At 39.1% G+C, this 27,800-nt stretch overlaps 1 protein-coding gene across 1 annotated transcript in view; it reads right to left on the bottom strand.

Moving 5' to 3' along the window:
• Positions 1-4,071: 4,071 nt before the first annotated feature.
• The window catches only part of LOC310640812 (lipase member M-like), a gene marked incomplete at both ends in the record, with an annotated part of 38,454 nt that continues 14,725 nt past the window's right edge, over positions 4,072-27,800 (bottom strand). The window contains 5 exons of the mRNA XM_083363328.1: positions 4,072-4,305; positions 18,900-18,965; positions 20,147-20,218; positions 20,658-20,804; positions 23,212-23,348. Coding sequence (XP_083219454.1) covers positions 4,072-4,305; positions 18,900-18,965; positions 20,147-20,218; positions 20,658-20,804; positions 23,212-23,348 — 656 coding nt within the window. The remainder of the gene's footprint in view (positions 4,306-18,899; positions 18,966-20,146; positions 20,219-20,657; positions 20,805-23,211; positions 23,349-27,800) is intronic.

Genomic DNA, 27,800 nt, shown 5'->3' on the forward strand with positions numbered 1-27,800 from the left:
TTAGTGTGCTGTCTAGATTTGCCATGGCTTTCCTCCCGAGGAGCAAGCGTCTTTTAATTTCTTGGCTACAGTCCCCATCTGCAGTGATCTTGGAGCCCAGGAAAATAAAATCTGTCACTACCTCCATTTCTTCCCCATCCATTTGCCAGGAATTGAGAGGGCCGGATGCCATGATCTTGGTTTTCTTAAGGTTTAGTTTCAACCCAACTTTTGCACTCTCCTTCTTCACCCGCAACAAGAGACTCTTCAGTTCCTCTTCACTTTCTGCCATTACAGTGGTGTCATCTGCATATCTTAGGTTGTTGATATTTCTTCCGGCAATCTTAATTCCAACTTTTGATTCATCTAGCCCTGCCTTTCTCATGATGTGCTCTGCATATAAGTTAAATAGGCAAGGCGACAGTATACAGCCTTGCCAGACTCCTTTCCCAATTTTGAACCAATCAATAGTTCCGTGTCCAGTTCTCACTGTTGCTTCTTGGCCCACATATAGGTTTCTCAAGAGACAAATAAGATGGTCTGGTACTTCCATCTCTTTAAGGACTTGCCACAGTTTGTTATGATCCACACAATCAAAGGCTTTAGCATAGTCAATGAAGCAGAAGTAGATGTTTTTCTGGAACTCTCTAGCTTTCTCCATGATCCAGCGTATGTTGGCAATTTGATCTCTAGTTCCTCTGCCTCTTCGAAATCCTGCTTGTACTTCTGGTAGTTCTCGATCCACATACTGCTGAAGTCTAGCTTGTAGGATTTTAAGCATAACTTTACTAGCATGAGAAATAAGTGCAATGGTGCGATAGTTTGAACATTCTTTGGCACTGCCTTTCTTTGGAATTGGAATGTAAACTGATCTTTTCCAATCCTGTGGCCACTGTTGAGTTTTCAAAATTTGCTGGCAAATTGAGTGTAGCACTTTTACTGCATTGTCTTTTAAGATTTTGAATAGCTCAGCTGGAATACTGTCACCTCCACTAGCTTTGTTGTTCCTCAGCTTTTCTAAGGCCCACTTCACTTCACATTCTAGGATGTCTGGCTCGAGGTCAGTGACCACCTCATTGTGATTATCAGGGACGTTAAGCTCATTCTTGTATAGTTCTTCTGTGTAATTTTGCCATCTCTTCTTAATCTCTTCTGCCTCTGTTAGGTCCCTGCCATTTTGGTCCTTTATCATGCCCATTTTTGCATTGAACGTTCCCTTCATCTCTCCAATTTTCTTGAAAAGATCTCTGGTCCTCCCTATTCTATTGTTTTCTTCTATTTCTTTGCACTGTTCATTTAGAAGGCATTCTTATCTCTTCTAGCTATTCTCTGGAATTCTGCATTCAATTGGGCGTATCTTTCTTTTTCTCCCTTACCTTTCGCTTCCCTCCTTTTCTCAGCTATTTGCAAAGCTTCCTCAGACAGCCATTTTGCTTTCTTGCATTTCTTTTTCTTTGGGATGGTTTTGGTTGCTACCTCTTGTACAATGTTGCGAACCTCTGTCCATAGTTCTTCAGGCACCCTGTCTATCAGATCTAATTCCTTAAATCTATTTGTCACCTCTACTGTATATTCAACAGGGATATGATTTAATTCATACCTGAGTGGCCTAGCGCTTTTCCCTACTTTCTTCAGTTTAAGCCTAAACTTTGCAACGAGAAGCTCCTGGTCTGAGCCACAGTCAGCTCCTGGTCTTGTTTTTACTGACTGTATAGAGCTTCTCCATCTTTGGCTGCAGAGCATATAGTCAATCTGATTTCTGTGTTGACCGTCTGGTGATGTCCATGTGTAGAGCCGTCTCTTGGGTTGTTGGAAAAGAGTGTTTGCTATGACCATCGTATTCTCTTGACAAAATTCTATCAGCCTGTGCCCTGCTTCATTTTGTACTCCAAGGCCAAACTTGCCTGTTATTCTGGTTATCTTTTGGCTTCCTACTTTAGCATTCCAATCCCCCATGATGATAAGGACATCATTTTTTGGTGTTAGTTCTATAAGGTGCTGTAGGGCTTCATAGAACCAGTCAATTTCATCCTCTTCAGCACCGGTGGTTGGGGCATAGACTTGGACTACTGTGATATTGAATGGTTCGCCTTGGATTCGAACTGAGATCATTCTGTCATTTTGAGGATTGTATCCCAGTATTGCTTTTCCTACTCTTTTATTGACTATGAATGCTACTCCATTTCTTCTGAGGGATTCTTGCCCGCAGTAGTATACCTGATGGTCATCTGAATTAAATTCACTCATTCCTGTCCATTTTAGCTCGCTGATACCTAAGATGTCGATGTTCAGTCTTGTCATCTCTTGTTTGACCACGTCCAGCTTTCCTTGATTCATGGATCTTACATTCCAGGTTCCTATGGAGAAAAAATCTTTACAGCATTGGACTTTCCTTTCACCACCAGACACATCCACAGCTGAGCGTCCTTTCGGCTTTGGCCCAGTCTCTTCATTCTTTCTGGTGCTACAAGTACTATGCTCTTCCCCAGTAGCATATTGGACGCCTTCCAACCTGAGGGGCTCATCTTCCAGCGTCATATCGTTTTGCCTTTTGGTACTGTCCATAGGGTTTTCATGGCAAAGATACTGGAGTGGGTTGCCATTTCCTTCTCCAGTGGATCACGTTTTGTCAGAACTCTCTGCTATGACCTGTCCGCTTGGGTGGCCCTGCACGGCATAGCTCATAGCTTCATTGAATTACGCAAGCCCCTTCGCCACGACAAGGCAGTTATCCATGAAGGGGAGCAGTACCCTTAGATTAGAGTAAAAGGTGAATTTATAATCACATTTATAACTGCTGTAAAGAAGATCAGAAGCTACTTCTCTGTATCTTTTTTTTCTATTTTTCTATTATTCCCCCTCTTTCACTTTTAGCTTTTTTGTACTTTACATTAGTTTGTATTAGTTTTTATCTTCTTAATAAAATTATTTTTTAAAAAAGCAAAATGGTAATGAATTGTCTTTCTAAACATGATCTATTGACAATATTATATGTGTTACTGTGGAAATGCTGAGGTGGTATATAAATTTCAGTGCATACTCTGTTGAGTGTATGGAAGACTCTTCAGCAGAGAGATCTGAATTGAATGAATAGTCATCTCTTTAATAATGACATCACAGGCAAAATATTGTGGTGTGGACTTAGCATAATCCCTAAATATGGCTTTTAAATAACTGTAAAACTCTGTCTAATGGAATGCTCTATGCTTGAGGTCACACATAAGGTAGTGTTTCTCAACCTTGGGAACTTTAAGATGAATAGACCTTAGCTCCCAGAATTGTCAGCCACCATGGTGGCTGGAGAATTCTGGAAGTTCACACACTTTAAATTTGCAAAGATTGAGAAACATTGCTTTAAGTCTTCATTGTCAAAACAATTATGAGAAGTAACTGTTCAGTGCAATGCACAAATAATGATGTCTCCTTCATATAGAAACATGTTTTTAACATCCTCTCAGGTAAACAAGAAAAACCATAAACACTGGGGAAGAAAGTTTTTAATCCGTCATGGTTCCAACAGATGTAACTCTTCAAAAGAACTTTGAGGCATTAAAGAATCTTTTATTTGAGAAACAAAGTATCAGCACTATATAGTTAAAGCCAAAAACTGATTTCCCCTCCCCTGGGCACAAAGTAGCAAAGCATAATTCCCTCCTCCAATTAACAGTCATAAATCACATTCCCCAATTAGCTTGAAGCACCTGCTTTCTCCCCAGCTCCCCAGCCCAACAAATCTTTATCAACTCTGGGCGCAATAACCTTGATTCCCATGGCTGAGTTATTATTGTTATGACTAACTGGACTCTCATCCACATCCCCTCTCCCAGTATCAACTAACTCTAAAAGCGAAAGAGAAAAGATGGCTACATTTCCATCTGTTGTCAAAGCAAGAACATCCAGTGTTAGCAGTGTTGACATATAGAGTGTAGATAAGGGAGGTATAAGAGCAAAGGGTTCTTGAACACATTTTCTGACAAAAGAGGATAGTAATATTTCAAAACTAATGTGGAAAGTATAAACTGTTTATTTTCTACATCAAATTTAAAATGCTGTTATCCTCTATTGTCAGAGAAAGCTTATTTATATTTATATTTATTTGTACTTCTGCATTAGATGAAAAATATCCTCATGCAAGTATTTTGGGAGATCAAGGCCCCAGATAAAATCAGCATGGCCCCATCTAGGAATATACTTATGGAAAACTAAGTTAGTAAGTCGCTGGAGCAGGTGATTTATGTTCTCTGGAGTCACTATGAAGTCATTTCCACCACTCCAAATAGCTGTTGGCACAGTTATATCTTCTATTTTATAAAAAGGGGGCTTGGTCTGTGGAAGAAGAGATGCAAAATATGAAATATTCTTCAGTTTTCCTATTTCCAGATATTTCATCTTTCAGTAATATCAACATTCTTTTTTTTTAATTAAAAAGTTTTACAGTACATTTTTGAATACAAAACCCCTCCCCTCCCCCTCCCCTCTCCCCAAACCTCCCCAACTCTCCCCTCCCCTCCCCTCCCCCTCCCCGACTTCCCAGAGCTAAATACAGGGTATAAAAATACAAAGAAACATAATCTATAATATGCAAACAACAATAAGATATTAAATTCTATCGCACTTTAACTCTTAATAAAATAACTACAAGCTAATTATACATCATATAAATCCGCTACTTATTCAAATGCTAAGTGAAACTTTTTAGTCCCATATTTATTCTGAATATAATCTATCCATCTCTTCCACTCCACAGTATATCTCTGTTGTGATTGATCTTTCAAATACGCTGAAATCTTTGCCATCTCCGCCAAGTTAGAAACTTTTAAAGTCCATTCTTCTATAGTCAGCAGTTCTTCCTTCTTCCAATATTGCGCTACTAAAAGTCTCGCTACTGTAATTAAATTCAACATCAATTTAATATCTACAACGGTGGTATCTGTCATAATACCCAATAAAAACAATTGCGGAGAAAACTTTATCCTTTTCTTGAATATCTTTTGCATATTCCACCAAATTTTAATCCAAAAAGCTTTAACCTTTTTACAAGTCCACCATATATGAAAATACGTTGCATCCTCACAACCACACCTCCAACATTTGGGCTGGCAGTTCGGATACATACTTGCTAATTTTTTAGGATCTAAATGCCACCTATAAAACATTTTGTAAAAGTTCTCTCTTAAATTTTGGGCCTGTGTAAATTTTACATTTCTCACCCAAATCTTTTCCCAAATATCCATTGTAATAACTTCTTGAAAATTCTGAGCCCACTTTATCATACAATCTTTAACAAGTTCCATCTCTGAATCAATTTCTATCAATGCAAGATATATCCTTTTTATGTGTGCTTAACCTTGATCTCTGATTTGCTTTACCAAGTTTTCATCAGTCATCAAAAAACCAGTTTTCTGGTCCTCTTTCCACCTAGCCTGTAATTGCCCATACTGAAACCAAGTTTGTACTATCTTTTCTTCTTTTAAAATGTTATATGACTTTAATTGCCATACATTCCTTTCCAAACTTAAAATTTCCTTATATGTAGTCACATCATGTTTGAATCCCACATTTATATTTTCTATTGTGTGTTTAGGTATTGCCCAAATAGGTATCTTATAATTTAACTTGTGTCTATACTTTTTCCAAACTCGCAACAGAGCAAACCTTAAAATATGTATCTTAAACACATTATCCACCTTCTTATCATACAATAAATATGCATGCCATCCAAATAAAAAATCATGACCCTCAAGATTTAATAATCTCGCTTGTGTTAAATTAAACCAGTCACTTATCGCTGACAAAGCAGCAGCTTCATAATATAATTTGAAATTAGGCATTTTAAGACCACCTCTTTCACGCGTATCTTGCATTATCTTAAATTTAACTCGTGGCTTTTTCCCTGCCCAGACAAATTTATTAATTCCTTTTTGCCATTCCTCCAAATTTAAATCCTTTTTAAGTATAGGTATCATTTGGAATAAAAATAAAAATTTTGGCAAAACATTCATTTTCACTGCTGCAATTCTTCCCAATAAGGATAATTGTAATTTTTTTCAACTATCTAATTCTTTTTGTACTTTTCCCCATAACTTTTCATAATTATTTTTATATAACTTCACATTTGAGGGTGCCAAATATATCCCCAAATATTTAACCCTTTTAACTATTTCAAATCCCGTTAGCTCTTCTAAAACAGCCTTTTGTGATACTGTCATGTTTTTAGACAACATTTTAGTTTTTTGTATGTTGACCTTAAATCCAGAAACTTTCCCATATTGCGTTATTATCTCCATCAATTCTACAACTGAATAATCAGGCTGAGTCACTGTAACAACCAGATCATCTGCAAATGCCCTCAATCTATAATCCTGGTTTCTAATTTGAATTCCCTTAATTTTATCCAAATCACGTATTTTAATTAGTAATATTTCCAATGTTAAAACAAATAATAGAGGTGACAACGGGCACCCCTGCCTTGTACCTTTTTCAATATTACATACTTCAGTCAGACTATTATTAACTATTATGCGGGCTGTTTGCTTTTGATATATTGCCCTGATTGGTTGTTAAAATTTATCCCCAAATTCCATTTTCTCTAATACTTTCATCAGAAATTGCCAATCCAATTGATCAAAGGCTTTTTCAGCATCCAAAAAGATCAGCGCTGCAGGGATCTGATTGTTTCTTTCCAAAAATTCCAACAAATCTACAATATGTCTCACATTGTTCTTCATTTGTCTACCACTTATAAACCCAGTTTGATCACCATGAATTACTTGTATTACCCTCATTAATCTGTTAGCTAAAACTTTGGCAAATATCTTGTAGTCCGTATTCAAAAGTGATATTGGCCTATAATTTTTTGCTTGGGTGACATCCTGATCTTCCTTCGGGATCAAAGAAATAAAAGCAGTCTTCCAAGACGGAGGTACCCCTCTTCCCATTTGAATTGTCTGGAACAATTCCCTTAAAGGCTTCACCATCTCTAACTGTAAATTTTTATAATACACAGCAGTCAATCCATCCGTACCCGGCGCTTTACCCACTTTCAGTTGTTTAATTGCTAAAAAAATTTCTTCATCAGTTATCAATTGATTCATCCCTTCCTTTTGTTCTTGCGTAAGAACAGGAATATTAGCTCTTATCAAATAATTATCTATATCTGCATCTCTAATCTTTTCTCTAGCATACAACTTAGAATAAAAATCAACAAAAGTCTTTTTGATAAGACTCTGCTGGTACACTACTTTACCCTTATGTTCTATTCTATCTATATTAGAAGCCCTTTGCTTCTTCCTTAGCAAATAAACTAACCATCTATCTGGTTTATTAGCATTACAAAAAGTATTATGTCTAGCATACCGTAAACTAGTTGCCACTTGATCTGCCATTAACTTATCAAACTGACCCCTTAATAAAGTAATTACCTCTTTAATCTTCCCATCAGATGGATTCAAAATTAAAGCCTTTTCTTTTTCCTTAATTTCATCCTCTAATTCTTTCCTCCTAAATTCCAATTTACGTCTATATTTATTGTTCAAATATATTAATTCACCTCTCATATAAGCTTTACTAGCATCCCAAACCATCTCAATAGAAGTACCTTTATGCATATTAATTTTAAAAAATTCCTTCATCTGTTTTTTATACTCTTCCCCATTTTCCTGATATCTAAACAAATTTTCATTTAAGCGCCAGGACCGTCTATCCCTATTATCTTTTTCTATCTCTAACCATACTGGACTATGATCAGACATAGTTCTTGGACATATCTTGATCTTCTTAATCCTAGAAAAAAAATCATTAGTAATTAATACAAAGTCAATCCTGGAGAAAGATTGATGCCTGTCGGAGAAAAAAGTATAGTCCTTTTCTTGCAAATTCCTTTCTCTCCAAATGTCTCGCAATTCCAAGTCATCCTTCATCTCAAAAAAAAAGATTTAGGCAGTTTAGCATGACTAGGGGTGCTTTTAAAAAAAAAACCTTGTCCATTTGTACATCCAAAATGCCGTTCCAGTCTCCCATCAAAATACAAGATTTATAATCCCACTGAATAATCTTGCTGTGTAATAAACTGTAAAAATCTCCTTGTTGTTGATTAGGAGCATATAGTCCAACCAAAAGCGTTTTCTTGCCTTCTATTAACAGTTCAATTATAACATATCTTCCTTGTTTATCTGCTTTAATTAAAGCCGCTGTCAAAGTATTCTTAACATAAATAACCTCTCCATTTTTCTTATCAGTTGCAGAAGCAATAAACTGTGTACCCAACCTTGAGTTTAACAAATACTTTTGATCCGTGGCTCTAATATGTGTTTCTTGTAGACAAATAACATCATTCTTAAATTGCTTTAAGTATTGAAATACTTTCTTTCTCTTCTGTGGTGAATTTAAACCATTAACATTCCAGGTTAGAAACTTTGTCGCCATCTTTCGCGACCTGAAGCTTTTGGAGCGCTTCTTCCGAAATCACCTGCACTCTCTTAGGTCGCGCTCCTCCCACTGCTTCACTGTAAGTAAGTTTTGGAGGTGCCATCATAACTCTCTGCTGTTCTTGTTCTTGCTCTTGTCTCATTCGTCTAGCAGCAGCACGTGTCATTCTCTGGTCTCTAACCTCCTCCGATGATACTGAAATTTGATCCACTCCTGTAACTTTCTGAAATTCTCCATCTTTCATCTGCGTAGCTCCTTCAGCACCTTGTACATTCTTACTTTGTGTTTGACACTCTCCCTCACCATTCTTCTTTTTGGATTCCAGAAGTGGTATGGGGACTGCTTTTTAAAACATTAGTATAAAAATCACATGCCTGTAACACTGTAAGAAGACGATGTCTCATGCCTGCATACATCACCACCTGGTATCTACCATCTGAACTGAATATCCCGTCTTCTTAATTCTTCTGCCAGAAAAGCAAACTCCTTCCTTCTCCTTAGCATTCTTGGAGGGATCTCTTTTAAAATTAAAACTTCTTGTTCAGCAATTGCAAATTTATTATTGTAAAAAGCTTGAATAACCTCATTTCTGATTTCTCTCTTTGTAAAGTAAACCACCACATCTCTGGGTAGTTTCCTTTGTCTTGCAATCCACAAATTAACACGAAATATTTTGTCTATGTCCTCCATAATTTCTTCTGCTGAGCGCTCCAAAACACCTTCCAAAGCCTCTGAAACTATTTTTTTCAAATTTTCCTTAGAATCCTCTTTTAAACCTCTAATTCTCACAGCGAACTCCATCTCCCTATACTGTACCAAGGTCAAATCGTCATCAATCTTATCCACCACATTTTCAGTCTCTGTCATTTTTGCATCTAATCTGATATTATTTTGGCTGAGATCTTCCACTCTCTCGTCCAGACGCTCTATACATACAGCCATGCCTTGAAATGCAAGTAAGATTTCTGCCCTTATTTCTGTAAGCTTCTCCTCCATAACTTCAGCTAATTGTTGAGATTGCTTTTTCAAAGCCTCTTGCAAAACATACTGCAGATCTTTCACTGTAAAAATTGGTACAGGTGCAGGTGCAGGGGGGGGGCATTAAAGCTTGTAGTGAAGATTGCTGCACCGGGGAAGCCCCCGCGCTTCTAGGAACTTTAGAAGATTTGGCAGCCATTTTCACCCACTATTGCCTGTTGCACATGTTCACTTTTATCAAACTCCGCAACGTCCACCGAGTTAAAGATCATAAACTTGCTTTCACATGATTCTCCTGTACCGCTCTGCCTGCATCCAAGTTATCTGAAGTTCACTCTCGCTGGCAGGGATGGTTGCTATGCCCTGCTCTGCTCCAAAGCCCTGGAGCAGAGGCGTCCTGAGGTCCGGAGCAAACTCAGGCTTTGGGGGGGCTCGATCCTTCAGCCACCAGAGTTTCAACTCTGGCAGCCTGGGAGAGCTCTACCCCTGCCTGGGCGCTCACCCCTCCTCTTCTCCCGAGGAGCGGGCTTCCGAGCCGCCAAAACAGCTGATCGGCGCTGTTTTCGGCGGTTCCACGGAAACAACGGGGCTGACAGAAGTCTCTGTAATATCAACATTCTTGTTTCATGCATCCAGATCTGGAAAAAAAATATTTATTCTTTGACAAATCCTTTTTTCTTATCTTCTATGACAGGGCTTTTCAATCTTTTCACCCATTGTACCACTTTTAGGATATGGCAACATCTAAGTACCACCAGTCACCTAGCAAGGTGTCAAACAGTTCGCTTAGTGACTGTTTGAAATTACAATGGCACTGAAAAAAGTGTCCCCCAAGCCACAGCCGAGCAAGACACCTGCCTACCCACATGGTGGCGCTCTTCCTCCTGTCCGAGGTTTTCATTGTTGTGAGCATTTCTGTAGAGGATTGGGAGCAGGGGTAGGGTGGGGGTTGTTTGGTTTCTTTTTTTTAATTAAATAGTTTTACAAATAAAATTACAATACATATCCCCAAAACCCACCCACCCCAAACCACCCCCTTCCCTCCCACTTCCCAGAGCTGAATACAGGGTTATAGATATAATAATCATATTCTAACTAAAATTATCTATTATAAAATTAACCAAATTCATAATGTAGCTTTAACTCCCCTTTAACATAGATACATTCAAATTATTAAAAACATAATAATAAAAGATTATATATCCTCTTTATATGCACACGATTTAAATCTATAATTTGTTTTACTAAGTTTTCATCTGTATTGTGATGCCAACCTTCTGATCCAGCTTCCACCTAGCTTTCAATTGGGTATATTGAAACCAAGAGTAACTTATGTTTTCTTGTTTTAACTCATCTAATGATTTAAGTTGCCAATTATTCCCTTCCAATCTAAGTAATTCCTTATAGGAAAACATATCCAAACTCACTCCCATAGATATGCCTTCTATCGCATGTCCAGGAATTCCCCAAATCGGTATTTTATAATTTAACTTATAATAATACTTTTTCCAGACACACAGCAAGGCACTTCTAAGAATATGAGATTTAAAAGCCCTGTCCACCTTTTTATCATAAAGCAAATATGCATGCCATCCATATACCAAGTCCCAACCCTCAAGGTGAAGTATTTTATTAGTTAAATTAAGCCAATCGCTAACCCATGTCAAGACCACCGCATCATAATACAATTTCAAATTAGGCACCTTGAGTCCCCCTCTTTCCCTAGCATCTTGCAAAATCTTTAATTTGACTCTTGGTTTTTCCCCCGCCCAAATAAATTTATTAATACCCTTCTGCCATTCATCAAGGTTAGCATCCTTTTTCAATATAGGTATCATTTGAAACAAAAAGAGAAACTTCAGCAGAACATTCATTTTAACAGCTGCAATTCTTCCCAATATAGATAATTGTAATTTTTTCCAATTATTTAAATCCTTTTGTATCTTCAACCATAGTGTTTCATAGTTATTCTTATATAATTTTGCATTTGAAGCTGCAATATACACTCCCAAATACTTAACCTTTTTACTATTTCAAAACCTGTTAATTTGATTAACATTTCCCTTTCACTCATAGTCATATTCTTAGACAATATCTTGGTCTTATTACTATTTACCTTAAACCCAGAAACCTTACCATATTGAGTTATAATTTCCATCAAATCTATAGCCAATTGTATCGGTTGAGATAATGTCACAACCAAGTCATCAGCAAAAGCTCTCAATCTATAATCTTTCTGTTTTATTTTAATTCCCTTTATCATAGAGGACTCTTGAATTTTAATTAATAAAATCTCTAACGTTAAAACAAACAACAATGGTGATAGGGGGCATTCCTGTCTTGTACCTTTTTCAATTTTAAACATCTCTGTTAACCCCCCATTAATTATAATTTGTGCAGTTTGTTGTTGATATATAGCTTTAATAGAATGTAAGAATCCTTCTCCAAAATTCATTTCCTCAACAACTCTCAATAAGAATTGCCAATTCAATTGATCAAAAGCTTTTTCTGCATCCAAAAATATCAATGCTGCAGGGACTTTTGTTCTCATCCAAATATTCAAGCAAATTTACAATTTGTCTTACATTATATTTCATATACCTTTCAGATATAAATCCCGATTGATCACTATAAATCATTTGCTTTAAAACTTGCATTAATCTATTACCCAATACTTTAGCAAAGATCTTATAATCTGTATTCAAAAGCGATATACAGTAGGTCTATAATTTTTAGGTTGAGTAAGGTCTTGATCCTCCTTTGGAATCAATGATACAAAGGCTGTCCTCCAAGATGGAGGAACTGCTCCTCCAGTCTGCATTTCATTAAACAACATCTTTAAAGTTTCAATCATTTCTACCTACAACATTTTATAATAAATTGCTGTTAATCCATCTGTTTCTGGGGCCTTGCCCACTTTCAACTGTTTAATAGCTAAAGAGATTTCCTCTGATGTTATTAAGTGATTCATCTCAAGTTGTTGTTCTTTTGAGAGTCTAGGAAAATGTGCTTCCTGTAAATATTTATCTATATCTAAAGCTTGTATGTTTTCTCTAGAATATAATTTCGAATAAAAATCTAAAAAACTCCTCTTAATCAACTTTTGTTGATAAACTTCTTTTCCTTTATATTCTATTTTATCTATAGTATGTAATTTCTGTTTCTTCCTTAATTGGTAAGCCAACCACCTACCAGGCTTATTAGCATTACAAAAAGTATTATGCCTAGCATAACGCAAATTAGTTGCTACTTGGTCAGCCATTAGCATACTAAATTGTTCTTTCAATAAATGGATTGAGGTCCTTAAATTATTATCCAATGGATTCAAAATAAAATCTTTCTCCTTAGATTTAATCTCTTCCTCAAGATCTTTACATTTTTGCATTTGCTTACGCCTATAAGCATTATTCATATAAATCAAGACCCCTCTCATATAAACTTTACTAGCACCCCAAACCATTCCCATCGATGTACCTTTATGCATATTTATAACAAAAAAATCTTTCACATGTTCTCTATATTTCTGCAAGAACACCTCATTTGTAAATAAATTTTCATTCAATATCCAGGATCTTCTATTACCATCTTCAGCAAAAAACTCCAAACAAACAAGACTATGATCCGACAATGTCCTAGGAAAAATCTTAACATTCTTAGCCCTAGAGAAAAAATCAGCAGTAATTAAAATAAAATCAATCCTAGAGAAAGATTTATGTCTATCCGAAAAAAAAGGTAAAATCTCTGTCTTTCATATTCCTTTCCCACCATACATCTCTTAGCTCCAGATCCTCCTTCAAATCAAAAAAGGCTTTGGGCAGTTTCGAATAATTAGAAGGGTTTTTAAAAGATCCCTTCTTGTCTTCAGATGAGTCCAAAACTCCATTCCAGTCCCCCATCATAATAACAGATTTGTAATCCAATTCAATTAGTCTTTGATGTAAAAATTTAAAAAACTTTTGCTGTTGTTGATTTGGAGCATATAATCCAATAAGAAGAACTTTCTTTCCTTGAAACATCAATTCAATACTAACATATCACCCTTGTTTGTCCGATTCAATTAATCTAGCTGAAAAATATTTTCTTAAATAAATGACCACTCCAGCCTTCTTGTCTGGAGCAAAAGCTGCAAAATGTGTTCCCAACCGGGAATTAACCAAATACTTTTGGTCCTTTAATGCAATATGAGTCTCTTGTAAGCAAACAATGTCATTTTATGTTGTTTCAAATAATAAAATTCTTTCTTTTCTGTGGTGAGTTTAAGCCATTAACATTCCAAGTCAGGAACTTCACCATCTCTGGTGACCAGGAGCCTTTGGAACATAACCTGAAGATCACCTGTTGCTCTCTTCAGGCGTGCTCCTCCCACAGGCTTTGAAACAGCCACATCTTGTGTAGTTAAACCAGATACAAGCTTCTGTTTTTGCTCTCTTTCCTTACGCTTGTATGCAGCCCTAGTCATCCTCTGTTCTTTCGGGTCCTCCTTTAACACCAAACTCTGCTCCATAGTCTCAGCCTGCCGCATCTCCTCAAGAGGCAATGACATTGCCCCTTCACTCAGTTGTTTATCTTCCTGTCTTACTTTAACTCGAGGAGATGGTGGTGAGCCTGCTTTAAGGACCTTAGTATAAAAATCTTTTGCTTTTAAAATTGTATTCAATTGTATTCGTCCTTGCATAATTCACTACAAATCCAATGGGTATTTCCCATCGAAACTGAATTTGTCACTTCTTAAGCTCATCAGACAGAAAGGCGAAGTCTTTCCTTTTTCTAAGAATTTTTTGGGGTATCTCCTTTAAAATTATAATATCTTGGCCTGCAATTTGGAATCTTTCTCGGTAAAAAGCCTGGATAATTGCATTTCTAATCGATCTCCTGGAGAAGTAAATCACTACATCTCTAGGTAAATTTTTCTGTCTGGCAATCCAGGAATTAACCCTAAATGTCTTATCCATCTCTTTAACTAATTCTTCAGGTTCACATTTCAAGACAGGAGCCACTGCTTGCACCACTTCCCATTCCAAATCTTCTTTAGGGTTCTCTTTCAAACCTCTTATATGCAATGCAAACTCCATGTCTCTATATTGTGAAATGGTGACTTCATCTTCTGTTCTGTCAATTTTAATCTCTGCTCTGTCTACTTTCTGTTCAACACTGATAATTTTATTTTTCAAATTCTCAACATACTCCATCACTGAATCCACATGAACATCTAGGCGCTCAATATGTGCAGCCAAACCCTGAAGTGCAAGCACTATATCCTCCTTCATCTGCTTGTTTTGATTAACAAATTCTTCCTTTGTTTCCTTTATTTCTTGCTGTAATACTTGCGTTGATTGCATCACAACTTGCTGAATATCTGCCAATGTAAATGCAGGTGGTGGTGGGGAAGGTGGTTGTGCTGTAGGTTTCATTGTAGTTTGCCCTGCAGCTTGTGGTATGGGTGAAGAAATTGCACTTTTAGAAATTGTAGGGCCTCCCCCACGCCTTACAGCCATCTCTTAGGTTTTGATTTCCTCTTTCTTCCAGCAGAATCAAAGTTCAAAAAAACAAAAAAACAAAAAAAGAAGGGAGAAAAAATAAAAGTTTTTCTCCCAAAATTCCTTATCCTTCAGTAAAAAAAAGGGCAAGCTCTCAAATACACAAAATCCAGTACTGGTGAGAATCAATTGCAGATTGTATCTCTTACTATGTTGCAAAATGTAGCAACTTTCCAAAACTGTCAGTTCATACAAGAAAGCAAAATTCCAGTGCCATTTTTACTCCATTTCCATCAGCTTAAAACTTGAAGAAGATAATTTATTTATTTATTTAATTTAATTTTTATACCGCCCTTCTCCCGAAGGACTCAGGGCGGTGTATAGGGCAATACAATAAAATACAATATATAAAAATTAAAAAATATTAAATACAATATCCCAATTTAATAAATTACAAAACGTTAAAATACCCCTAAACCCATCAGACCAGGCCGACTTGTTCAAATAAATATGTTTTTAGGTCACATCGGAAGGAGCGAAGGTCAGGAGCCATCCGGAGCTCCACCGGTAAACGGTTCCACAGGTCTGGCGTGCCCACAGAGAATGCCCTCCCCCTGGGGGCTGCCAGTCAACACTCTTTCACCGACGGCACCCTAAGGAGGCCCTCTCTGTGGGAGCGCACTGGATAAAGGGAAGTTGATGCCGGCAGCAGATGTTCCCGTAAGTAACCCGGACCCATGCCATTTAGGGCTTTATAGGTCATAACCAGCACCTTGAATCTTACCCGGAGGACAACTGGAAGCCAATGCAGCTCACGGAGTAGAGGTGTTACATGGGAGTATCGGGAAACTCCCACCACCACTTGCGCGGCTGCATTCTGCACCAGCTGGAGCCTCCGAGTAGTCCTCAAGGGCAGCCCCATGTAGATAGCATTGCAGTAGTCCAAATGGGAGGTCACGAGTGCATGAGTGACTGTGCGCAAGGCATCCCGGTCTAGATAATGAGTCTGAGTTAAAGTTAAAATCCAACTTGAAAATTCAAATCCTCCTGTTTCGCTCTGCCTGCTTCTTAAATAAAAAATACTCACAGTCCCATCTAAGCAGCAGATGTAGTTGTCGCGTCTAGTTCCACTCCCTTATGGAGCAAAAGCGTCCTGGGAGTGGAGAAAGCTTGGGCTCCGAGGGATCTCACCCCATTAACCCCCAAACTGGTTGAGGGAATCACAGGGGAGGGGAGCTCTACCTCTACCCAGACAAGCTTGTCTCTCCCTCTTCTCCCGAGGGAGAGACTTCAGCGCCACGGGACAGCTGATTTTTGCTGTCTCCGAGTGCTCTAACGCTTCCCAAGATCGGGCGGCTTCTGAAACTCCGCCATTCGGCACAGCAGCGCTACCAGAAGTCGGGGGGTGTTTGGTTTTTATTCCCCCCATCTGCTGGGTGGTTGCAGCAGGTTTGGGTCACTTCACATGACCCTGGGACACTGTGACCATCATAAATATGAATCAGTTGCCAACCATCTGAATGTAAATCACAAGACCCTGAAGATGCTGCAACATTCCAGCTGATCAGCGCTTCTTCTGGGCTCAGAAGCACCAGGATCAGTGCCGAGCTCTAACTGGAGCCTGGCGCTGATCCTGGCGCTTCTGCTGAGCCCTGACAGCCCCGAAGAAGCGCTGATCCTGGTGCTTCTGCTGAGTCCTGACAGCACTGCAGCTCCAGCCATCTCTCACTCAGGCTTGTGTGGTGCTGCCACCAGTTCAGCTCATTCCTCTCACCCGCTACCACTTTTCTAGGATGGTTGCGTACTACCTGCCAGGTGCCAATGTACCACAGGTGATACCCGTACCACTGGTTGAAAAGCCCTGTTCTATGATACATAATTCTTATTTTGTGACTGATAAGTTACAAAGCTCTTACATTAAAGGTTTAATTAAGCAGTAGCTCAGGATGAATCACATCTGTATATTTTGTATCAGATTATACCAATTCAATCTTTTCAAAAATTGCTAAAAATATGTTGGTTGATAAGTATATTTTTACAATCTATTCGGGGTTCTTGAAAATGTGAAATTTACACATACACACAAATTTGTATTATGATACTTTGGTATAGAGAAGTTATATTCATAATATTTAGTACATAAGTAATTTAATAATTTAACATAGCAAAGCACATGTTATAATGCACTAATTCACAAAATTTCCAGGCAATAAATGGTTGCCCAAAAAAGAGAGCCAATGATCATGGCAGAATGAAGAGTCAACAAGTACATTGACTCTTTGAGACTTTCTTTCTGGACAAGAAGAGGACTTGAGATCAGCCATAAGTGCTCCAGACAGCTTTGTAGACTCTAGCAAGTATAGAGCTCCATGAGATGAGGGAATAGACATCTTGCTCAAATCACAGTCTATGCTTTTGACAGGATACTATGTCTGCAAACTTCTAATTATTTTTGGAAAATACTTGTTAACTGTTTTTCAGCTATTAGGAATCTTTGGATTGACAGTACCAGGTGAGTTTCCTTGAAACCTTAGCAAACAAAGTTTTGACTACAAGTTTAAGAACTTAAAAGTAATTTTGGAATAAACAGAAAAGTTATTAAAACTTTGAATTTTGGAAAGTTACAAACTAAAGGGCCAGATAAATTTGAAATTAGATTTTGGAATTAATTATAAAGAATCCTGTCTATTGGAAAATGCTTTTCTTTTGATTTTTAAAAAAATGTATAGTAGGATTTTCAAATCTGGACACTAGAGAGAACTAAAGGGAACCAAAGATTACAACTAAACAAAAATACAAACTCAATTTACAATTATAGGTAAAGGTAAAGTTTCCCCTGCACATGCATGCTAGTCGTTTCCAACTCTAGGGGCTGGTGCTCATCTCTGTTTCAAAGCCAAAGAACCAGCGCTTGTCTGAGGACAACTCCATGGTCATGTGGCCAGCATGACTAGATGCCAAAGGCGCATGGAATGCTGTTACCTTCCCACTGTAATGGTCCCTATTTTTCTACTTGCATTTTTATGTGCTTTCAAACTGCTAGGTTGGCAGAAGCTGGGACGAGTAACAGGCGCTCACTCTGTTACAGAGCACTCAGGATACGACCCACCAAACTGACGACCATCTGATCGACAAGCTCAGCGTCCTAACCCACTGAGCCACTGCATCCCTTTATTACAATTATAGAATGAAGCAAAATATTTTAACATTGGACAAGGAAGGATATTTTTGAAAACTAGAACCAAAAGTTAATTTTAATAGTGACTGCCTTTATAAATAGACTGTCTAAAAGATGTTAGGGAAGAGGAACAAGTTCTACCTGATAAAATTGAGACTGCAATGGAAGCATACAAAAGAAACTGGCTGAAAGCACTACAGCTTTAATTTAGCACATTTTTCCTCCCAGTTAGACTTTGATTAATCCAGAGCAGGGAGGAAAGTGCTCTAAAACAGAATGGATGGTAGTAGTATGCAGAGTAGGCTGTCACCAAGATTGTGGGAAGTAGGAAGGTTGTGTGGGGAAGATGGGTGTGGGAACGGCCAGAATTTGGCTTCCCAAGAATTTGGTTTCTCACCCTTCTGCTTTTCCAACCCCCCTTAACTGCCCTTCATTTGAGTTACAGTGAGAGCAAACTCTCCTGGCTCATGGGCAGGCTGGCATGTGGGAGGTTTGGGAAATGCTATGATAAAGCCTTCACATATATCTTTTAGTACTTTGTTTTTGTATGATCTCAGAGGCACCTGAGAAATTCTCTCTGTGTATCCAATTATCTATGTATGCTATGTTGTATGAGAGGGATGGAGTTTTTTGTAATGTTGGAGGTGAATAAAAGTTCAGTAGGCAGTGCTCACGGGGGTTCTTTTTCTGGAGATGAGGCTGCCTGGCTGGTTCAAAGCTCTCTATTGACTCAGGTCTGAATTCCTGTCCCTTCGTCCGAATTTCTTTCCCCTTCAGATGGGTACCCAGAAATCACACCTCTTTGTGTATGTATGCAAGCACATGTCCCATTACAAGCACTGTAACAATATTTTCCTCACCATGTTGTATATAGCTTTGTTCTGGTTTCCAAAGTCGAAATGTTTAAATTCATTTGATTCAAAAATCTAAATTGAGAAGAAAGAGTTGCATATGCTTAACAAACTTACACATTTATTTTTTAAAAAATCTGAAATTAGAGACAAATATAAGTTTAAAATTAAAGGATTTTCATTATCACACCCTCTCTCCAGTTTGCAAAAATTTTCATAAAATGGGGGATGGTCTATAAAGAATATTTGGATCTCTGACTCCATTGCATGTTACATTGCATCCAATCTTAGGGAGCCTCAAGCTATGTAGATTTAGAAGTTTCCCCCCTACCCACCACTTCATTTGGCTTGGGTCTTTCACAGGATTCTATCAGCTCAAACCCAAATTCTGCACCTTATTAATCAGAGATACCATAGGCAAAACAAGAACAATTCATTTGCCTATTGTGGGGGACATTTGCTACTTTCTATCCAGATTCTATGTCACTAGATTTCTCTTATATTCTTTATGGTTCAGTGTTGCCTTGGATTGAGGTTTTTTGATGCCAACTGATTTTCCTGTGATCATAATTTAATTTCTACCCTTTCTAAGAACACCAAGGCAGAAAATAAAGAATCTTGATGTCTCACTCCTGGATTATATTACTATTCTAATATCCTCCCCTTTCAAGAAAATATGGGTAAGTCTCCTATGTTTCCTTTATTCAAAAAATAAAGTGGTGGGTATAGTTTCCATTTAGTATTCTCATGAGTATGCTAGAACTAGTTCAGCCTTAGATCCTCTCCTTAAATTTGCGTTGCAATATTTTGTTTATAAATATTTATATACCTCTTCCCCCATTGCATTATTCTTATTAGTAATCCCTGGGAACTTCTAGACAATTATATTACTAATTTAATAAAATTCATACTTAGAACTTCAAATAGTATTTGCTTATCAATTTGATCATACATGGTGGAGGCAAGTCCTTTTTATTGGTTCTCTCCCAAAAGAGAGAGTTCATTATGTTCTGGCTCAACTATCTAGGAACAAGCATTGATACATGGCAAGCTTTCCACCTGTCAGTGTGGATGCCACTTCTGGAAGTCTGCTCTAGGCCTGGGTAACAAAAAATTAGCTACTGGTTCTGCTGAACTGGTGTGAACTGGCTGAATCCCACCACTGTGTATGCCTGACACTAAACATTTAATATAATGGTAGCAAATAGTACTATTGTATCTTAACTTGCAAAGAAAATTGGAAAATGAAACTTTACCTGGGTCCAATGAAATAAATTTTTCACAGAGGTAAAATCAGGGTAAGTTCCAAAAAAAAGATCGGCTCGACTCTGAAAAAAAAACACACAAAAAAAATAATTAAGACATTTGAGAGTTTGGAAGCTATACCAATTAAGCTTCTTAAAACCAAAAGGTAGATTTCTTTAAATCCTCTGTCAAAGAAATCCTATTCAATTCCTACTGACAGTGACCTTGAAATTTTCAAGCCAAGGAAAACTTATTCTGTCTCATTACTGGCCAACAGTCACCAAGCAAGGTGTCTACAGGAAAGGGGGGGGGCAAAAAATCAAGATGGCAACTGCAACTGTACAATCAGTGTTACCCAGGATTAACTAATAAAAACTAATTGAAAAAATTTTGACCTGTTGTAAAAAAATAACCACTTACAGAAATAATACATACTATTATTGTAAAGTTATCCATAAAATTCCATATTAAAAATAAATACTTTGATTTATCTAAAGAAAAAAAAATCCACAATCCACTCACCACATTTATATTGTTTTGATTAAAACCCGCAGCAGAGAACATTATTTGGATACAAATCTTGTTTATTTCTCGGTAGCTGCATAGATTGGCATTGAAGTTTTTTGCTCTGTTGCTTAGAAGACAAAAGTCTTTATTGCCCCATAAATACTGCCAAATACAAATACAAATATACTGTAAATTTCTATAGAAGCACCTCTAACTGAATAGTTTCTTAGCCATTGATTCTCTGCATTATTTTAACAATATTTTGAAATACATGCAATTTTTCTTTATGGGATTTACCCACTATAATTAGTGGGTATTAATTACAACATTCATTAATATAAAGCATGCCAACAACCACTTCATCCATGACAAAGAACAACAATACAATAATGCAATAGATGAAGCCTAACATACACAAAACTGTTACTATGATAACAATTCATAATTCAAAGGCTTTCTAGAAAAGTTATATTTTTAATACCAAAGGGACAAATCAAATTTCTGTGACAAGGCTACAATATAGGATCACTACCCAAAACCAAGACTTGTAAAATCTGCTCTTCTCACTTTTTGAACATGGGGAACTAGAAATAGGTTTTCTGGTGTTAAAAATAAATTTTTAGTCCGATCCAGGATTTCAAAAGAACACAGGAAAATTGCTAGAAGCAGAGTTACAATTTATTCAACAGCAAGATAGCAAGAGAGTTAGCAATCAAAGAAGGTCACAAGTCGCAAAGAAAAACTAGTTACTTTTATAGAGAAGAGTGTCTTTTGTTCCTAGGAAGTGTATGAATTTAGCCCGCTTTCTAAGGATTATTAGAGGGTGCACCAGGTCCAATACAGAGGAAATGCAGTTTCCTGCACTTCAAAGTTTTGCAATCTTTATTTTTTGTAAGTCAAGGTGATGACCTCTGGGTGATGGATTAGAGTAGGAAAGCCTATTATAGATGTGAGAAATTTTCATTTCTAAAGGGCATTCTCCCTAGTTTTTAATTAAGTTGTGGATATTTGCCAATATTTTATCTAAAGATGTGCTTAGTCAGTTCCATCCTAGGTGTTAGAATAAATGAAAAGGCTTAAGCAGGCCTTTCTTTTATTGTCTGGGGTTCACTGGTAGGTCAGGGACAGATGGCATAAATGAGTGGCTTGGAGGGTTTTTCTTTTCACACTGGGATACACGTATTAGGTAGGTTAAAACCTGTTGGAGGAAGCAGAGGAAAACTTTTAAAGAAAAGGTGGTGCTTGTTCCTTTGTCATTTCTAATTGTTTAATCAGAAGAGAAAGTGAAGTTAAACCCTGTAATTAGATCAAGCAAATATGACATATATTGATGGGGCACAGGAAATAGATATTTTTTAAAATAGTAAAAAATACTGTAAGTGGAGGTGAATGAAAAAATGGCCTTTATAATTTTTTTGCACTATTTGTAGAAACAGCAAAGAATGTTTTCCAGGAATTATTCAAGAATTTGGGAATTATAATTGGAGAGTTTATTTAAAGATAAAAAATCTTCTCAAAATTTCATCCTAAGTGAAAATGTATTGTCCAATCAGTGTAGATCAGACATGTCAAACTCGCGATGTCATGTGATGTTGCGAGACATATCAGAACTGTTTTGCCATTGCCGGCAATGGGGTGAGCACGGCTTCTGGATGACACATCTGGCCTGCGGGCCAGCAGTTTCACCCTTGGTGTAGATCAGACATGTCAAACACAAGGCCCGGGGGCCAGATCCGCCCCGCGAAGTGGTTTCATGTGGCCCGCGAAGCCATCCTGGAAACAGTGAGGGAATGGCCCCCACTGCCTTGGCCCTGGCCCAGAGACCCTCCTTCTGCCAGAGACCCCCAGATCTGTCCCACTCCTGCCCAGGTCCCCATAGGCACCCTTGATGCGAATGATGTAGAGCTGGCCACGCCCACCCAGTAGGCCATATGCACTCTAGCCATGCCCACCCAGTAGGCCACGCCCACACAGGCCATACCCACCCGGCCCCCTGAGGGCAACCGCAATGCTGATGCGGCCCTCCATGAAATTGAGTTTGACACCCCTGGTGTAGATGAAATAACTGATTTAAAAAACTGGACAGAAAAAATAAATAAAATAAATACAAGTCTGTTTCTTCAGCAGTACTTTTTAAAAAACAAATATTATGTATGTAGCTTCATGTAAAATTCTCCACCGTCCTTATAAAAGACAAAATAAGGAAAGCAACATTTTGCCAAATATTCTGTCAAGGGGAAATGAACATCTCTAATAATGTAGGGGGTCCCCTTTAAAAAGTAAGCATTTATACAAAACAAAATGAGTTTTAAAAAATTCTGTCCAATTTTGTAGTCACATTTATGTTCATTACATAATGTCTTAAGCAAAATGGGGAACTGAAGTAATTTTTTGTGTTTAAGTGCAGAAGTTTGAAAAAAAAATCCATACAAATTCTGAGAAAAAAGGAATATTAAATCGATATTTAAACCCTACTTCCAAATTTTATGAACTGCAGGAGATGATAACAAAATATATTTCTATACTGAATCAAATAGTATAAGAATGTAAACCTATGGGAAATACCTACCCTTTTAACTTTGTAGGGAAGTCCTGCAATATATTTTACTGTTCCCTTGAGGTCCTTCAGTGTGCAGGGAGGTGCAAGGCAAACTAAAAGCTTCGTTTTCTGAGCAAGCTGTGGAAAGGCTGAAAAAGTAATAAGACCTGAAAGAAAGATAAGTTTTAAAAAATTGGAAGAAAAGCTAAATGTAGATTAAAACATGGTGTCAGTATTTGTATTGATATTTATTTTTTAAATGTTTTATTGATTTTTAACAATTACAATCTTCAGTGCTTAGTTGTCAAGCTTGCCACTAACTGGGAGGGTGGAGGGGCATGGGTGCATCTGGAGCAATGGCGGTGACAGCCCTCCACCTTGCACCTGGTTATTGACTGGGGGGGAGTGTTTGAAGTGCAGCGATCATCAAGAAACCGACAGCTGCCTGGCCATCATGCCAGTGGATGGATGGCGGTCGTTAACTTACAGGTTTTGCCAGCTCAGCTGTTCAGCGCTCTGCTGAACAGCTGATCGGCGCAGAGAAATGGCAGGGACTTTGAAATCAGCCCTTGTTTGCTTTGCTGCCTTGCTGCTGCAGACTAGAGCCCAAGCCAGACTGACAGCTGAGGGCAGGGGCTGGCTGCTGTGAGCTGGGCGGTCACAACCATTGTTCCAGATGCTGGTTAGGTGGGTGGGGGCGGGCCCAGGCGGGATCCATCTATTTAGCATGCTGGGAGGAGGTTGCTCCCAGCACTGACTTTGTTTGCAACTGCTATGAGCTCGCAAGCCAGAGTGTACCCGAATAAACCTGGTTTCCTTTAATCCCAATGTCCTGTTTTCTGTTGGGCTTAGGTCTGTGACTGGGACCTCTGACAGCGTGTTGTCTGGATTCACATATTTAACATTAACTTCTTCAATATAAATCTGTTCAGTACTGCACAATCCAGTGTTTTTTCTCTGACCCTCCTTTCTTCCCCATATTTTTTCCATTTCCCCCTCATTACACAATTACAATTCTTGCTACTGTTGATGCATACAGAGTTAAATATAAATATCCTATTTTATTAATATTATACAAATAATATCAATTCATAAATCAATATCCTGTTTTTCATGCTCCTATTAAAGTTTGATTTCCCATCAGTATTTGAAATATCTTTGTCAGTTATGATTTTCTCAATATTAATTGCATTTATATGGCTAAGAGTTTTATTCATACCAACCATCTCTAATTTTCATATTTCCCATATCAAAAAAAGAAAAAAAATGCTATTTTAATTCTAAATCATATCTTTCATTATAAAAGTCTAATTATATCTAAAAGTCATCTGTTAATCATATTCAAACAAATATTTAATCATATAATGCCCCCTCTAATAGGTCAAATATTCTTTTTTTTAAGTCTAACTCTCGCTTTCTTTCTTTGCCAAGTAGCTTTCCAAGCCAAAGCAATTAAATCACCCAGGAATTTTCTTTCTATTTTTGTAAAAATTGCTTGGCATGAGGAAGACAATTTAGGTAGGGTATTTTGGGGGGGGGGGAAATTCCACCCATTTATATTCCTTAAGCAACTCTCACTGTCCTTCTCCCTCAATTTCTCTTTTCATTTTTTGTCTCCCAGGTTGTGTTATTTCCCCTGACAGCTTTATGTTCCATTTTTTAAGATCTTCTTCCTTATCATCAGATATATTTTGCAGACCTAAGGGGTAAAGCGTCTTTTCCTTTTTCATTATTATGACTAAGTCTTGCAGTATTTTATTTGTATATGGTAGTTTATATGTCCCTACTTTTATCTCTTCCATCTCTAAATCCATTTCCTCTGTTTCGTCTTCTGATTTCTGGTTTATTTGTTTATACTTTGTAGTCGTTATCTGGGAACTTTTTAGTTGTAGATTTAATTTAGAGATTTGCTCATCTATATTGTCTAAATTATTTTTAGTCTCATTATGGTTCCTTTTTGTGTCCTCTTTGTGTGCAACAATTGTTGGGTTATTTATTTATTTATTTATTTATTTATTTATTTATTTATTTATTTATTTATTGAATTTCTATACTGCCCTTCTCCCGAAGGACTCAGGGTGGTGTACAGGGCAATAAAAGCATTACATACAAAAGTTAAAATAAAATAAAATTAATTAAGCCCTAACAATAAATAATTAAAAAATACCCCAACCCCTTAAACCAGGCCGGCCTGTTCAAATAAATAGGTTTTCAGATCACGGCGGAAAGAGCGAAGGTCGGGAGCCATCCGGAGCTCAACCGGTAATTGATTCCAAAGGGCTGGCACGCCCACAGAGAATGCTCTCTCCCTGGAGGCCGCAAGCCAACACTCTCTGACCGACGGCACCCTGAGGATGCCCTCTCTGTGGGAGCGCACAGGACGAAGGGAAGATGACGCCAGCAGCTGGTGCTCCCGTAAGTAATCCAGACCCATGCCATTTAGGGCTTTATAGGTAATCACCAGCACCTTGAATCTCATCTGGAGGGCAACTGGAAGCCAATGCAGCTCGCAGAGAAGAGGTGTTACATGGGAGTATCGGGAGACCCCCATCACAACTCGTGCAGCTGCATTCTGCACCAGCTAAAGCCTCTAAGTGGTCCTCAAGGGCAGCCCCATGTACTGAGCATTGCAGTAGTCTATATGAGAGGTCACGAGCGCATGAGTGACTGTATGCAGGGCATCCCGGTCCAGATAGGGTCGCAACTGGCGCACCAGGCGAACCTGGGCAAAAGCCCCCCTGGTCACAGCTCCTACATGGTCTTCCAAACTGAGCTGTGAATCCAGGAGGACACCCAAGTTGCGAGCCCTATCTACAGGGGGTAACACCTCACCCCCCACGGTTAAAGATGGAATGAACTGAATTTCCCGAGATGCCGGAACATACAACCACTCAGTCTTGTCGGGATTGAGCCGAAGCCTGTTCCTCCCCATCCAGACCCGAACCGCCTCTAGGCAACGGGACATCACATTGAGGGCATCACTGGGGTGGTTTGGGGTAGAGATGAAAAGCTGGGTATCATCGGCATACTGAAGATACCCCACTCCAAAACCACGAATGATCTCCCCCAGCGGCTTCATATAGGAGAGGCGAGAGGACCGACCCCTGAGGAACTCCACAAATGAGAGGCCTCAAGGCCGACCTCTGCCCTCCTGTCAGCACCGACTGCGAATGTCCCAGGAGGTAGGAGGAGAACCACTGAAGAACAGTGCCCCCCACTCCCAACCCCCTGAGACGCCGCAGTAAGATACCATGGTCGATGGTATCAAAAGCCGCTGAGAGGTCTAATAGGACTAGGACAGAGGAACATCCCCTGTACCGAGCCCACCAGAGATCATTCACCAGTGCCACCTATGTCGTCTCCATGCTGTACCCGGGCCTAAAGCCCAATTGGTACGGGTCCAGATAATCCGCTTCCTCCAGGAACAGAGGGAGCTGATGCGCCACCACACTCTCAACAACCTTCACAAGAAAGTGAAGGTTGGAGACCAGACGATAGTTATTCAAAATAGCTGGGTCCAGGGCAGGCTACTTGAGGAGGGGCCTCACCACCGCCTCCTTCAAGGCGGCAGGAAAGCTACCCTCACTCAAAGAAGCAGTTATCACTGCCTGGAGCCAGCCTCATGTCCCCTCCCGAGCTGCATAAACCAGCCAGGAGGGGCACGGGTCCAATAAACACGTGGTGGAGCTCAGCTTCCCCATGATCCTGTCCACATCCTCCAGAGTCACAGGGTCGAACCCATCCCAGATAACATCACCAAGAATGCTCGTGTCACCTCCGTCAGCCTCTGCCCAGTCGGAGTCCAAACCGGCCCGAATCCAAGCAATTTTGTCCACCAGATGTTGGCTAAACTCCTCGGCACGACCCTGCAAGGGCTCCTCCCTCACCTCCTGATTAAGGGCAGGGCAGCCGGGCGGTTATCTGTGGACGCGATGAGGGCAGCAAAGTAATTAGACTTTGCTGCCCTCATCGCCGCGAGATAAGACCTCGTAGAGGACCTTAGTCGCAATCAGTCGAATTCAGACCTGCTGGATCTCCAACAGCTCTCTAGGCCCCATCTCCGACGCTTCATCTTCTGGAGCTCAACAGAAAACCATGGAACCTACTGGGATCTGCACCGGGTCAGGGGCCGCATGGGTACAACATGGTTGAGTGCCTCCATGGCTGCCCTTTCCCAAGCTTCTACCAAGGCATCGGCCGGGCTGTGAGCGAAGGCGGCAGGCGGGGACCCTAAAAGAGCCTTGGTGGAGCAGTGGGCTAATGCCTCCTTAAGTAACACCAGCTGCCTGCAATTAGTGCAGGTTCGCATCCCACCAGGCTCAAGGTTGACTCAGCCTTCCATCCTTCCGAGGTAGGTAAAATGAGGACCCAGATTGTTGGGGGCAATAAGCTGACTTTGTAATAATGCCACTTGGGGTGTGTGTGAAAGCCCTAATAAGCAGGCATATACATAGAATGAAGGCTACTGCTAAGCTTGTAAGCTGCCCTGAGTCTTCGGAGAAGGGCGGGATATAAATGGAATAAAAAAAAGCGCCACCTGAAACCGCTCAGGGTCCATTAGGCGCCTGGGGCGGAACCATCTTGTCGGTTCTGTGGCCCAGCGATGGGGGGTGGTGAAA

The sequence above is a fragment of the Vipera ursinii genome, assembly GCF_947247035.1.
Source record: "Vipera ursinii genome assembly, chromosome: 5".
NCBI lineage: Eukaryota > Metazoa > Chordata > Lepidosauria > Squamata > Viperidae > Vipera > Vipera ursinii.